This window comes from Elephantulus edwardii, unplaced genomic scaffold (genome assembly GCF_000299155.1).
Source record: "Elephantulus edwardii isolate Elephantulus edwardi_28Jun2011 unplaced genomic scaffold, EleEdw1.0 scaffold00029, whole genome shotgun sequence".
In the NCBI taxonomy this organism is placed as follows: Eukaryota; Metazoa; Chordata; class Mammalia; order Macroscelidea; family Macroscelididae; genus Elephantulus; species Elephantulus edwardii.
The window spans coordinates 11,034,359-11,046,818 of NW_006399779.1; the positions used below are offsets into that span (position 1 = coordinate 11,034,359).

The 12,460-nt window shown below is 38.6% G+C and overlaps 1 protein-coding gene across 1 annotated transcript in view; it reads right to left on the reverse strand.

The window, feature by feature from the left end:
* Window positions 1-12,460, reverse strand: part of CSTF3 (cleavage stimulation factor, 3' pre-RNA, subunit 3, 77kDa) — a 101,657-nt gene that overhangs the window by 64,863 nt on the left and 24,334 nt on the right. The window contains exons 2-3 of the mRNA XM_006883737.1: window positions 3,662-3,763; window positions 3,447-3,542 (exon numbers count right to left, since the gene is read on the reverse strand). Coding sequence (XP_006883799.1) covers window positions 3,447-3,542; window positions 3,662-3,763 — 198 coding nt within the window. The remainder of the gene's footprint in view (window positions 1-3,446; window positions 3,543-3,661; window positions 3,764-12,460) is intronic.

Sequence of the window (12,460 nt, forward strand, 5' to 3'; positions counted from 1 at the left end):
AATAATTCATATTATAAGCACTTTCAAATAAGAAGCAATCAATTCTCTATATACTTTTATTAAAGAATTACAGTTTTAAAAGACAGATACAATGTTACTATTATCATCCGCAGCATTATTATCTTCATTTTTTCATTCAGCTACCAGTAAAAAACACCGTTTTTCAGTAGGAAATTTTCATGATTGTGGCTTTTGCAACATACATTACTTCCCACTAATATTGCTGCTTATATGAAAAGTGACAGGAATTATACAGGGAGAAAAAAAAATTCTGAAGATATGTGGCAGTAATGTGTATTCATTTTCTCTACTTTGTAGTACAAGCAAGCTCCCAGTTTACAACTAGATGCCAAGTACGTCCCTTGGGGAATTTGTAGATAACTCAGAACAGACGCAAAAAGCTCTTATTCAGCCGTACTTTAGTAGAAAAGTCTCAAAAATCTTTTCAAGATATTTTTTAAAAACCTCAAATGAGTAAGTGAAAGTGACTGAGAAAAGCAATTTGTTACTAGTAGAGTTTGGTTCAATCATGTTAAGGTGAGGGCAAACAGCATTACTGGGAAGTAGAAGTTGTCACTAAATTAAATGTTTGTATACTGGGAACTTACTGTACTTTGTGACTCTGTGAATCACGTCTAAAAAAAGTACTGGTGTATTTCTCTTTAGTGTTTAAATGTTAGCATTTCTTGAATTCATAAATATACTTTGTTGTATTTAAGATAGCCATACACCAGCTGAGCGATTGGAGATACATTAAGATGTTGTCGTTACATTTTTTAAACCACGAAAACACTAAGCAGCAGCAAAAGTATTTTCACATCCTAACAATTTCCTTCAGTCTTTATACTAAATAACTTTATTACTTTAAAACAACTGCTGCTCTTATGATATTGTTAAATCATGTGAAGTAGCTTTTCTGAAATATAAAAATAAACCAATACATTTCAAGTATTTAAGGCGAAATGTGATCTATGTAGTATACACTGGTAATTTGTCCTAGATAAGTATTAGTGTCACTAACTTCAAAATAATTATTATGCATACTAATTTTCAGTTGCTGCTTCAAGTTTAGAAATAAAAATCCAAAAAGGTTTTATATTTAACTAGGTTTTACTGTAAGAAATTTTTCTTGAGGGAAACAAATTATTATTATCGATTTCTACTAGAAGAAAGCAAATAAATGTATTTAGAAGCAAAGAAGTTGATATAACTAAATGTAAATAAAAGAAATATTAGAATCTTCCCATCATGAAGTACTGAGTTACAACAGATTAGAAAAATTTTCTTTTTGAAAATAAAAATATTATGTAAACACTGTTAATACTAGACATTAATTATTATTGCTTCAGAGTTGGTTAAAAGTATGAGTAAGTTATTTATCTTCTCCAAGATTATTCAAGGCCACAGTGTGCTATCTCCAAAGAACATTTTAGTCTTTCACAGAAGTATCACAATATAAAAATTGAGAATAAAAAACTTAAAGATAAAGATATGGCTCAAGATACTAATTTCCTAATCCAGGAATAGAAAAATTTTAAAAATATACATATATTTGCTTTGGTTTTTAAATAGATGTTTTATGTATATCCAACTATGAATGTGTATGAGAAATAACTGCACACATTACTAACTATGAATCAGGCCTCTGAAATACATGAAATGAGCCTGTCAACTTTCAGCCCCTTGGTATATGACCAGCCTTTCCCTTTATTCAGAATGCTTTTATTTTACAATCAGGATATGGGAGAAATAAAAACTTTTTTGTTTTTAATGATACCTAACCACCAATTTTAACTGAACATATAATAAAATGCATGGATAATATCTAAATATTTAGGAAACGGAAAACAAATTTTTAAAACTAAACTACTTCTCCAAACAAAAAATGAATATGTGCAAAGCATGTTCATTCTGATGAGTTCAGATAAGCTAATGTGTCTGGAATGCAGACCAGATTCAGGTGATCCAGGTTCCTTGCATAAATGAGTAACATGAAACAGCACTGGTTTCAGCATATTTCAGACAGGCCTATCACTTACCTGTTCAACTTCATGCTGATATACCACACAGTGATTTAATTACAGTAAGAAATGAAATTATCCCAGAGGACAATTAATGGAATTTTAGGATATGGTCACAAGCGAAAATTACAACCAGACTCCACATAAGGTCCAATCTCTCACACATATACAAACATACATACAACATACACAACCATACACAGATAAAAGGACACACACATACAGACACACAAACATACATACTGTTTTTGTGAATTTCCCCCCACAAAGTAAAACAAAGGAAACAACAACAAATACAATGAGTACACTGTAGCCTCAATTTAAGTCGGCTGTCAGCTGAATCCATTCTGAGAAACATATCACAGGTGAACAGTGTTGTATTAAAGTCCATTCAACACTGCTGGTGAATAAAGTCCTTTTAATAGATCCCAAACAGACCCTTTTATTATTAAATTTCAACTATAATAGAAAATATTAGGATGAGGCTGCAGTGTACTTGACTATGTTGAGAATTTTTAATATAAAACTGATATCTAAGAATACTGCAAAAGTACAAAAAGAAATGGCTACCATTTTTCACTTGCTGTGGATATAAATGATTCTCATCTCATCCCTTCTACCCAATTCTTGAAAATGACAATATTGATGTTAACCATTAGCAAACCATTAAGATATTTTAACATCTTAACTGCTAATGTCAGTCTTCAAAAATGGAAATTTTCTTTCTTATCAAGAATGGGGTCTTTTTAAAGTAAATATGATTAACTAAAAAAAAAAAAAAAGAACAACACACCAAAAACCCAAAAATCAAAAGGAACTAAATAAAAACACCATTGGGTAAATTAAAATTACATAGATCTGAGTCACATGAGCTTATTCATGGCATAATGCAAACTGTATCCTACAGAAAACCTCCTCTTGAAATTAGTGCTTATATTTATTGACAAATCAAGCATTTTACAAAATTAAAATCTAAATTTTAGTCTAAAAAGAATTCATTTCACCAGACACTCAACGTACTCTATGAAATTAATATTGCAGCATTGTCATATAATCCCATTCATATTAGTTTGTAAGTAGGAATAAAAAGAAAAACGAGTTCTAAATAAATGACACAGGAGGCAATAAATTGACACGACAAGTAAATAAAAGGCTAAAGCACTCCAATACCATTGAAACTGTTTTAATGTTGTTGCAACTCCAAAATGCAACAATCATCAGCTTATAAAAGACCCAAATTTCAAAAATTCATTTTAATTACTCCTTCATACCTATTTTACAAAATAAAATGCAAGAGACATTTAAATCCTCCTTTGTCCTAGTTGAGCTATGTTCCTAATTTGTTTTCTATCACTATAGTGTATGCGTCAATTCCCATTAGATGCTATATAATATAAAAAAAATAAAATAAATAAAAATATTAACCTCTGCTTCAATGTACAGTTTCCAGAATCTGCCAGAACTGGGGAACTGGGCAACAAGGCGTTCATAAGTCTTCCGTGCTTTGTCTATAGGTTGATTCTAAAATTGAAAACCAATAAACAGCATTTACAATATTAGGATTACGAAAATATTTACTGTAGAACCAAGTAGTGTGACTGGACCCATAGAGAACAAAATGTAATCCTATATCACTAAACCTGTGCCTCTCGAATGAGAATGCTCCAAGCGTCAAGGTCATATGGATTCTCTTCTAATTTCTTTTCCGCTTTCTTCACCTTTTCTGGAACATACTCAGCTGCCTAGTGGAAAAACAAAAATAAATAACAAATTGAAGTTACTGTTTTTAAAGTCTCGAGTAGAATTTAACACAAACATAAGAATCTCAGGACATACTATCATAATACAGAGCATAAAAATGTCTCTTATAAAAACATGCCTGTTTTTTTTTAATCTGTTACCAGAAGTCATTTGCCTAAAAACAAGCGCAAAAAGAAAAATAAATCGTGATCACATACAAGAATTCTTCCAAGTTCTTTCACAAAGTTCTTTTTCATAATAAATACTTTTAAAAAAATTCCCCTCATATTGCTTTTGCAGCAATTTTCAAGATCTGTGCTGGTAAAATCTCTTCATACTCAAAGTGACGACCCCAAAGTATGTGGATTATTTAAAAAGGAAAACAGAAAAAAATATTTTTATTCATTCATTTACAGATAATAAGCTTTATACAGATTAACATAAATATGGGGCAATCTTGTGAAGAAAATTTCCAAATCTCTTTAATGGCTGGCTGGCTTTTTAAACAGCAATTGAGTTCCATATCTGCTCCTGCACTTAATCTGTCGCAATATATAGTGCTGAAAATTTCCACTGTACACGCAGAGTAAGAGTGAAAATGCAAAAATTTTTCAATTTATTTAAAAAACATTTGCAGATCCTCTAATGTAATGTTGTTGGGTACTTAAGAGACAAAGCAGACTCATAGCTGACCCTCCAGTGGGTTTTCTGAGGCAGTAAATTACACGAGGAGACAGCAGTCCTCTTTCTCCTGTGGAGTAGGCTAGTGGATTTAAACCACATGTCCTTGGGTTGGCAGCACAAGTTCATTCCACTAAGCTACCAGATCCTTGCCTAAATGAAACAGGGATTCCTAAAGCAGACTTTGTGAGAAACACTGCTGCAGAACATTCATCTTGAGACAAAGCATGAACAGGGAACATAAGTGCAATATAAGATTTAAAAACTAGCAAAAATGTTTCTGGTAGTTATGACCGACCCACAGGTAGTAATTCTCCATTTTTTTAATCTTTAATATTATCCAAATTCTTTAACAAGAATTTTTATTATAATATTTATTACAACAACAATATTATCACCTGAGGCCTAAACAGAAAAGTATTATTTTCAAATGGAAATAAAATATTTTTACTACAGTCAAGAACGTTCAAGTAAGTCAGATAAATGGTGGTTTACAAAGTTTTGTTTTCTACAGGACTTCTCACACAACATCCAGGAGCAACACTGTCCCTCACTTTTCTTTTTCTCCTTTAGAAAATGGAAGTTAATATTTCATGTATATAAGAAGCCTCTTGTTTGAAGCAGTTCGGATTCCAGAAGGTAGGCTGGCTTTCTGTTTCATTAACTATCAGGTGTAAGCTGTTTGGCTGGATTGTTATTTAATTAATAATCATATGTAAACTGTTACCAATCATTTGCTGGCTAGAAACCTGTTATTTAAACCAGTTAGTACCTGGTGAATGGGCCTTTTTGTACTGGCAAAAAAAATAAGGTCCCAGGAATCAAGGAGATACCAACTAACTTGTTTTGATTAACAGATGCAGCCCTAGATGTGCTCACAAGTCTATGGTAGGAAATTTGGAGAACAGATGTCAGGCCAATGGATTGGAAGAGGTCCATAATTGTTCTCACTCCCAAAAAGGTGATCCAATATACTATGGACACTATCAAACAGTATCACTAATATCACATGCAAGCAAAATACTGCTGAATCATTAAAAAACTGAGCAGTCGAGAACTAGGGAACTGGAAGAAGTTCAAGCAGGATTTAGACAAAGCAATGGCCCCAAGGATATCACTGCTGATGCCAGATGGATCCTGACTGAAAGTAAAGAATGTCTGTCTATGCTTTACTGACTATGCAAAGGCACTTGACTGTGGGAATCCCAGATCACTTAGTTTTGCTCCTGTGAAACCTAAACCTAAAACAGGAGGCTGCTGTGCGAACAGAGCAAAGGAACACTGTTGTTGTTAAAGTGTCATCGAGTCGTCTGTGTAACATAGCGACCCTATGTACAACAGCCCCAATCCCTGCTCTGCCCTGTGTCAATCATACTGTCTCTGATACACCAACTCTCATTACCCCAGTCACAGAATCAATCCACCTCATCGAGGGTCTTCCTCTCCTGCTTTGTCCCTCCACCCTCCCAAGTATGACATCCCTCTCCAAAGACAATCTGCATTATGCAAATGACACAACCTTGTTGAAACTAAGGACTTAAATCACTTGCTGTAGAAGGTCAAGGACTGCAACCTTCAACATGGACTGAAACTCAACATCAAGAAAACAAAGATTTTCACTACTGGGCCTATTGGTAGCATCATGATAGATGACGAAGAGATTGAGATTATTCATGGCCTTAGGTTGCTTGGCTCCACAATCAACACTCGTGGCATCGGCAGCCAGGAAATTAGAAAGACATATTGTGTTGGGAAAGTCTGCTGTCAGAGACCTCTCCAAGGTACTGAAGAGCAATGATGTCAATCTGGGGGAAAAGGTGCATCTGATATACGCCATGGTCTCTGCAATCACTTGCTATGCATCAGAGATCTGGACAATGACTAGGAGATGAGAGAAGAATAGACGCCTTTTGGACTGTGGTGTTGGAGAAGAGTACTGAATATACCATGGACTGCTAAGAGAATGAACAGGTTTATCCTGGAGACGGTTAAACCAGGCTGCTCCTTGGAGGCAAAGGAACACTACATGGTTTAAAATTAAGACAAGGAAAGGAGTGGGTTAGGATTGTGTTCTCTCTCTCTCTCCACACCCCCCTCCCCACACACCCACACCCACCCCTATTCAATCTGTGTGCTGGACAAATTCTTTGAGAAGCCAAACTCTATGAGGAAGAACGTGGTATCAAGATCAGAGAGAGGCTTATCAATAACTTGCGTTATGCAGATGATACAACCTTGCTTGCTGAAAGAAGGAAGACTTGAAGCACTTGCAGATCAAAGAGTACAGCCTTCAATATGGATTGCATATGAATGCCAACAAAACAAAGATTCTTTACAGGCAGTATCGTGATAGATGGAGAAAAGATTTAAACTATCAACAATTTCATCTTACTTAATTGGATCCACAACTAACACCCTTGATACAAGCAGTCAGAAATACAGGAGACATACTTCACTGGGAAAGGCTATAGTTAGGGACCTCTCCAAATTACTGAGGAGTAATGAGGTCTGTTTGAGGACTAAGGTGTATCTGAATGGATGATGAGGCTTCGCCTCACATACTCTGGGCATGTTGCTAGGATGGGCTATTCCCTGGAGAGGGACATGATGCTCGGAAAGGTAGAGAGTCAGCAAGGGAGAGGAAGACCCCCCCAACCAGATGGATTGACATGGTTACTGCTGCAAGGGACTCTACTCTCTAATGTGTCAAGGAGTGTGAATCCTACGTTTGTTGGTCATAGGTCACCATGGGTCATGCTGGACTCGCTGGCACCTAACAACCACTATCTCATGAAACAATTCTGTAAAGCAAGCATCAGTTTGGAAAAAGTGAGAAATTATGTGTAGAGAAAAATTATTAGGGAAGAATAAACTAGCTGGCCAATCTTTCCAAGTACCACTGATAATGGGACTTTACTTAGAAAGAAAAACATGTTTTTAAAAGCTGCTATAGTTTTCTTTTAAAATGTTATGACTAGTCCAGATGTTCTGCTGGAAAAGGGACAATCTCCTCCTGTACCACTCAGATCTGATTTGATGGTACACACACAAAATTATTAATTTTTTTTAAAAAAAAATCTTATGTTAAAAATGTTATGACTAGTATGACAATGAAAGATTTTTTTTTACACGTTTCAAAGAGAAAAGCAAACTGGGGGAGGGGTGGGTGGAGAGGAAAGTGCAACAACAAATGAGTGGACATCCAAAATCTCTGTAAACTTTCATTAAAATTTAAAAAATTCTTAAAAAGTTATGACTACAGAAGAATTCTAAAATAGCTTGCTAAAAAATCGGCAAAGAATTTTTAAAATTTTGGTATGATAAAAAATTCATGGATCAGAAAACGTCAAAAAGAGAATAAATGCATGCAAAATAAACAAAAGTGACATTTCAGACAGTGGGTTACTTAGTAAATAGTATTAAGTTGCACTCCTATTTCACCCTTTGTATTAAAGTCCACACAGATTGAGGAGTTTAAAGATTAAAAAAAAAAAAAATACAAAAAAAAGTAGAATATAGTGAAAAGTTATCTCAGCATATGAAAGGTTCTTTAGAAGTCTTTGGACGCAATGACAGTTTAAATTCATGAATAAGAAAAGCGTTATAATCAAAGTCAAATTACCAACCCATGACAGAGCACTGAGTTTATCAATACAAGAAAACTCACTATTGAACTGGAACACAAGATGACACTTCAGCAGCTCTTTGAGGCTGTACATCACAAGGCAGGAGACTGACCATCTTTCAAAAGTTCGTGAAGTAGAAATGTCACAGGCAACCTCTCTACACTATGCCACTAAAGGTACCTTATCACTACAAAGCCTCATCAATAAGAGAACAGGGTTCCAAAAGAACCAACAAAGTATATAAATAGATCAGAGAAAAAGAAATGCAAAGAACTTAAAAATACTCATAAGAAACACAAATATTTTATAATTAACTCTGCACCTGGCAAGGATATACATCCTTACATGGCTGGCAAGAATATAAAGGGCCATGCATAAAAGAACCCCAGTGACTGTAACAATGCACTCAAGTTTATCAGGGATGATGAGGACGGCAAAGAACAAGGCAAGGTTCAGATCCAGTCATAGAGTTGCTATGAGTGACCTTCACAGCACCTAACAAGAATCCTACTTTGTTGTGCTCCACTGGAGTTTTATTGGCCATTTTGGAAAGAAGACGTGTAACCCAGTCCTTCCTTCCTAGTCTCGAAGCCCTGCTGAAACCTGCCTATCACAGATGCCTCTATTATTATTTAAAATTTAGGTGGCATAGTTTCCAAGATCCCATCAATACACAAGCCACTACAATAAATCTTCACAACTAGAATGTTCTTTAGAAGCTAAAGTAGCAAGAGTCTGACTTGTTCACAAGAGCTCAATTTGTTTATTTTGGACTCATTATCAGGAAATATCACTAGAAAAGGACATGTCTGGTAAAGCAGAGGGCCAATAGAAACAAGAAAACTCTCAGTAAGATGACTGACACAAACACACACAAATTATGGACTCAAACATACCAATGACTAACTAGGAGAGTCAGAGTCAGAACTAAAAGACACTAACAGTATTTCTCATAACTAACAATTCTTATGGGGAGGGAGTAAGCAAGGGAAATCCAGTTAAAATCAGTCAGTGTAATCTAATCTTTATCTATCTATCTATCTATCTATCTATCTATCTGGGATACAAAGGAAACTGGGCAAGTGGTGGCTTCTTTGGAGAGGCAGATTTATACAAAGAAATGTACTTTATAATGTATATACCCCATATAGGAAGCTCTGGTAGCCTAGGGGGTAAGAAGTTGCACTGCCAATCTAAAGTCAGGCAGTTCAATTTCACCAGCTGAAAGAGGCAATCTCCTCCATGAGATTTATAGCCTCTGAGAACCTGAAAGAAAGGTTAGCTTAGCTATGAGTCATTTCTGACCCAATACATAACAACAACACAATCCTTCTACTTACACAAAATTGATAAAAGAACACTAAATCAGGAATGAAAAACAGGTCATATACACTTGAATTGCTTTCACCAATTTGAAAAATTTATTTCAAGTATGTTGAGAGGGTAATTAAGATCCACTGCAAAAATTAACCTTCCAAATTAGAGAAATTATACCATAATCTACAAAATAACAGAAACTCAGATAATGTTGTAGAATTGGAACAATCTCATATCTCTAGCAGGTGTTCAGAGGCTGTCAATCACATGGGAGGAGAATGCTCATATTTATCCCACAAAGAAGCTGGTGAATTTGAACCAAGTACCTTCAAAGTGGCAGCGCAACTCCTTAACACTAAGCCCAAATGGTTCTAAATTAAGAACCATTTGTGAAAATTAACCTCCCAAATTTGATAAAGTACACCATAATCTACAAAACAACAGAGAAATTCAGAGAATAGTATCTAGTATGTAGTCAAGTGAATAAGAGAAGGATGTCTCCTTATTAAGTCAGTCCTTTAATCATTCTCAACCCTGGTTGTACATTAGAAGTACCTAAGGATAAAGATTTTTATCCTCCTAGTCTGTCTCAATTAAATAGAGTTAGTAAGGATGAATTTAAAACACAAAAATCCTCCAGGCAGTTCTAATATGCAGCCTAAGTTGAAAGCCATGGCTCTGCACGAGTTATTTTTCTTTTTAGTACCAATGACTTTTCCCTCGATTAGTGAACCCTTACAAACCCTTTCTCAGAATGTTTTATAACTATACCAAATAAGTATTAACCAAAATACTCCCACAAAAACAAACACCTAATTATACCTATATATTATTATAAAAATAGGTTTCAAACAAGTTTTATATAGTAGCATATAATTAACACATTAAATAACAAACTCTCACAGTGTACAGTGATGAGTATAAATATTTTGATCAGCAATGTCACAGATAATAACAGTGATGTCATTTCTTGTATATGTTTATAAGGAAAGGAAAATGTTCTATTTAAGTTTCACATTAATAAAAATTAAGAGTATTCTTCTTTGTCCAAGTTCATGTAAACCATAAAATTCTATCTACAGACACCTGAGGAGACAAATTCTCATGAACCCAGGACATCAGGTTCCTAGAAATAAGACTGTGGTAGTGGTTAAAAAATGCTAAAGATTTCAAGATGGCGGCGGAGGCAGAGACAACGTGGTGAGCTGCGATAGCAGCGGACCACTTGGAAAAGGGCCATTATGACCCTCTACAGACTTCTGTTTATTAATAATTGAACATTTAAACAGCTGATGACTGGTCTTCAGTGAGGACTGAGGCTCAACAAGAGGAATTCAAGGATTTCCAAGGAAGAATGGGTGAGTGCTGCAGCTCCCAACCCCCTCCCGCAGAGCCCGCACTGCGCCTCACAGCAGCCGCAGCTCCATGAAGCTCCCACAGCCGGAACCTATGGAATCCCTTGCCCAGGATGGAGGGTGGGCACCGGGCCTCCCCAGGACTAGTGCGGTGGAGCCACCACACTGCAGCAAAGTGTACTTGTTCTGAGGAGAATTCTTGGAGCCAAGATGGCGGCGGCAGGGGAAGTGGGCAGACACAGGCTTCCCACATGTGAGATGAAGCATGACCACCAGCCACCCGTGTGGGAGATGACGTGCGGGAGATGGCTTGTGCTCGCTGGCCACCCACATGGAAGATGGCACTCGCCCAGCGGCCGCCTGCGTGGGGGATGGTGCACCCCCGCCGGCTTCCCGCACACAGGATGGCTCGTGCCTGCCAGCCACCCGTGTGGGAGATGACACTCGGGAGGTGGCTTGCCCAGCCAGCCACCCGGGCGGAAGTTGGCACGCGCCTGCTGGCCGACCCGCTCTGGGGGATGGTGTGCACCCGCTGGCTACCTGCGCACAAGATGGCGCGCGCACGCCAAAAGATGAAGTGTGCCCACTGGCCGGCCGTGCAGAAGGATGGCGCACACCCACACCCACCAGCTGCCCACCTGCCGAGAGATGACGTGCGCCTGCAGGTCATCTGCACACGAGATGACGCGTGCCCACCAGTCGTCCGTAAGGGAGATGATACTTGGGAGATGGCTTGCGCCCACCAGCCACCCGGGCAGAAGATGGCACGCGCCTGCTGGCCCACTGGCTGACAGTGCACGAGATGACGCGAGCACTCCGAGAGATGAAGCACACCCGCCAAGAGATGATGCGAGCCCTCTGGTCTCCCGTGCACGAGATGATGTATGCCCACCAGCTGCCCACGCACGAGATGACGTGTGCCCGCACAGAGAGGACGCGCGCTTGTGGGTCGCCTGTGCACGAGATGATACGTGCCCACCGGCTGCCTGCGGGGGAGATGACACGTGGGAGATGACACGCGGGAGATAGCGAGCTCCTGCCAGTCACCTGCGCTAGGGGATGGTACATGCCCAACCGCCCGCACATAAGAGACGACGCGCACCCTGCCGCCCATGGGGGAGACGTGGGCCCCACCACCTGCAGGTTTGGGTTTCCTTGGAAAACCAGAGAAGATGATCACCTATACAATGGATTGTTAAAAGTCATTGTGAGTTGTCTACTTGATGACACTTACAGTGGCAGCATGTCCAAGAGAACCAACATCCCAAATGCACCACATATTTTGATCTGTTGAATGATTCTGCCAAAAGATGTTTAGACCTGGGGGGAGACTGTTCACAATTTTCAGGTTCCCTTTGCCATTTATAAAGGGGGAGGGAAGTGACACCTACTTCAAATTATAGTATGACCACTTATGAGGGGGCGGGGGGTAAAAGTGGTGGTGCTGGAATTGGAGATGCTGTCCCTGGCCGCACACTCCTCGGTCAGGTGAGGGGACCTGATTAGTGTGGGGGCAAGTAGAGGGGAGTGTACCAGCCAGCCCATGGGGGGTGTTGCCTTGCTCGGGACGGGTTGTCTTCGGCCCTCAGCTCGGGGGGAGCCGTCACGGCCCTCTGCCCAGGGCGGGTTGTCAGGGCCCTCAGGGTGAGCTCCTCAGTCCCCAGATTGTACCCTCTGGCCCCTGGGTAGGGGGAAAAAATGCCTAGGGTATCCAGAGAAT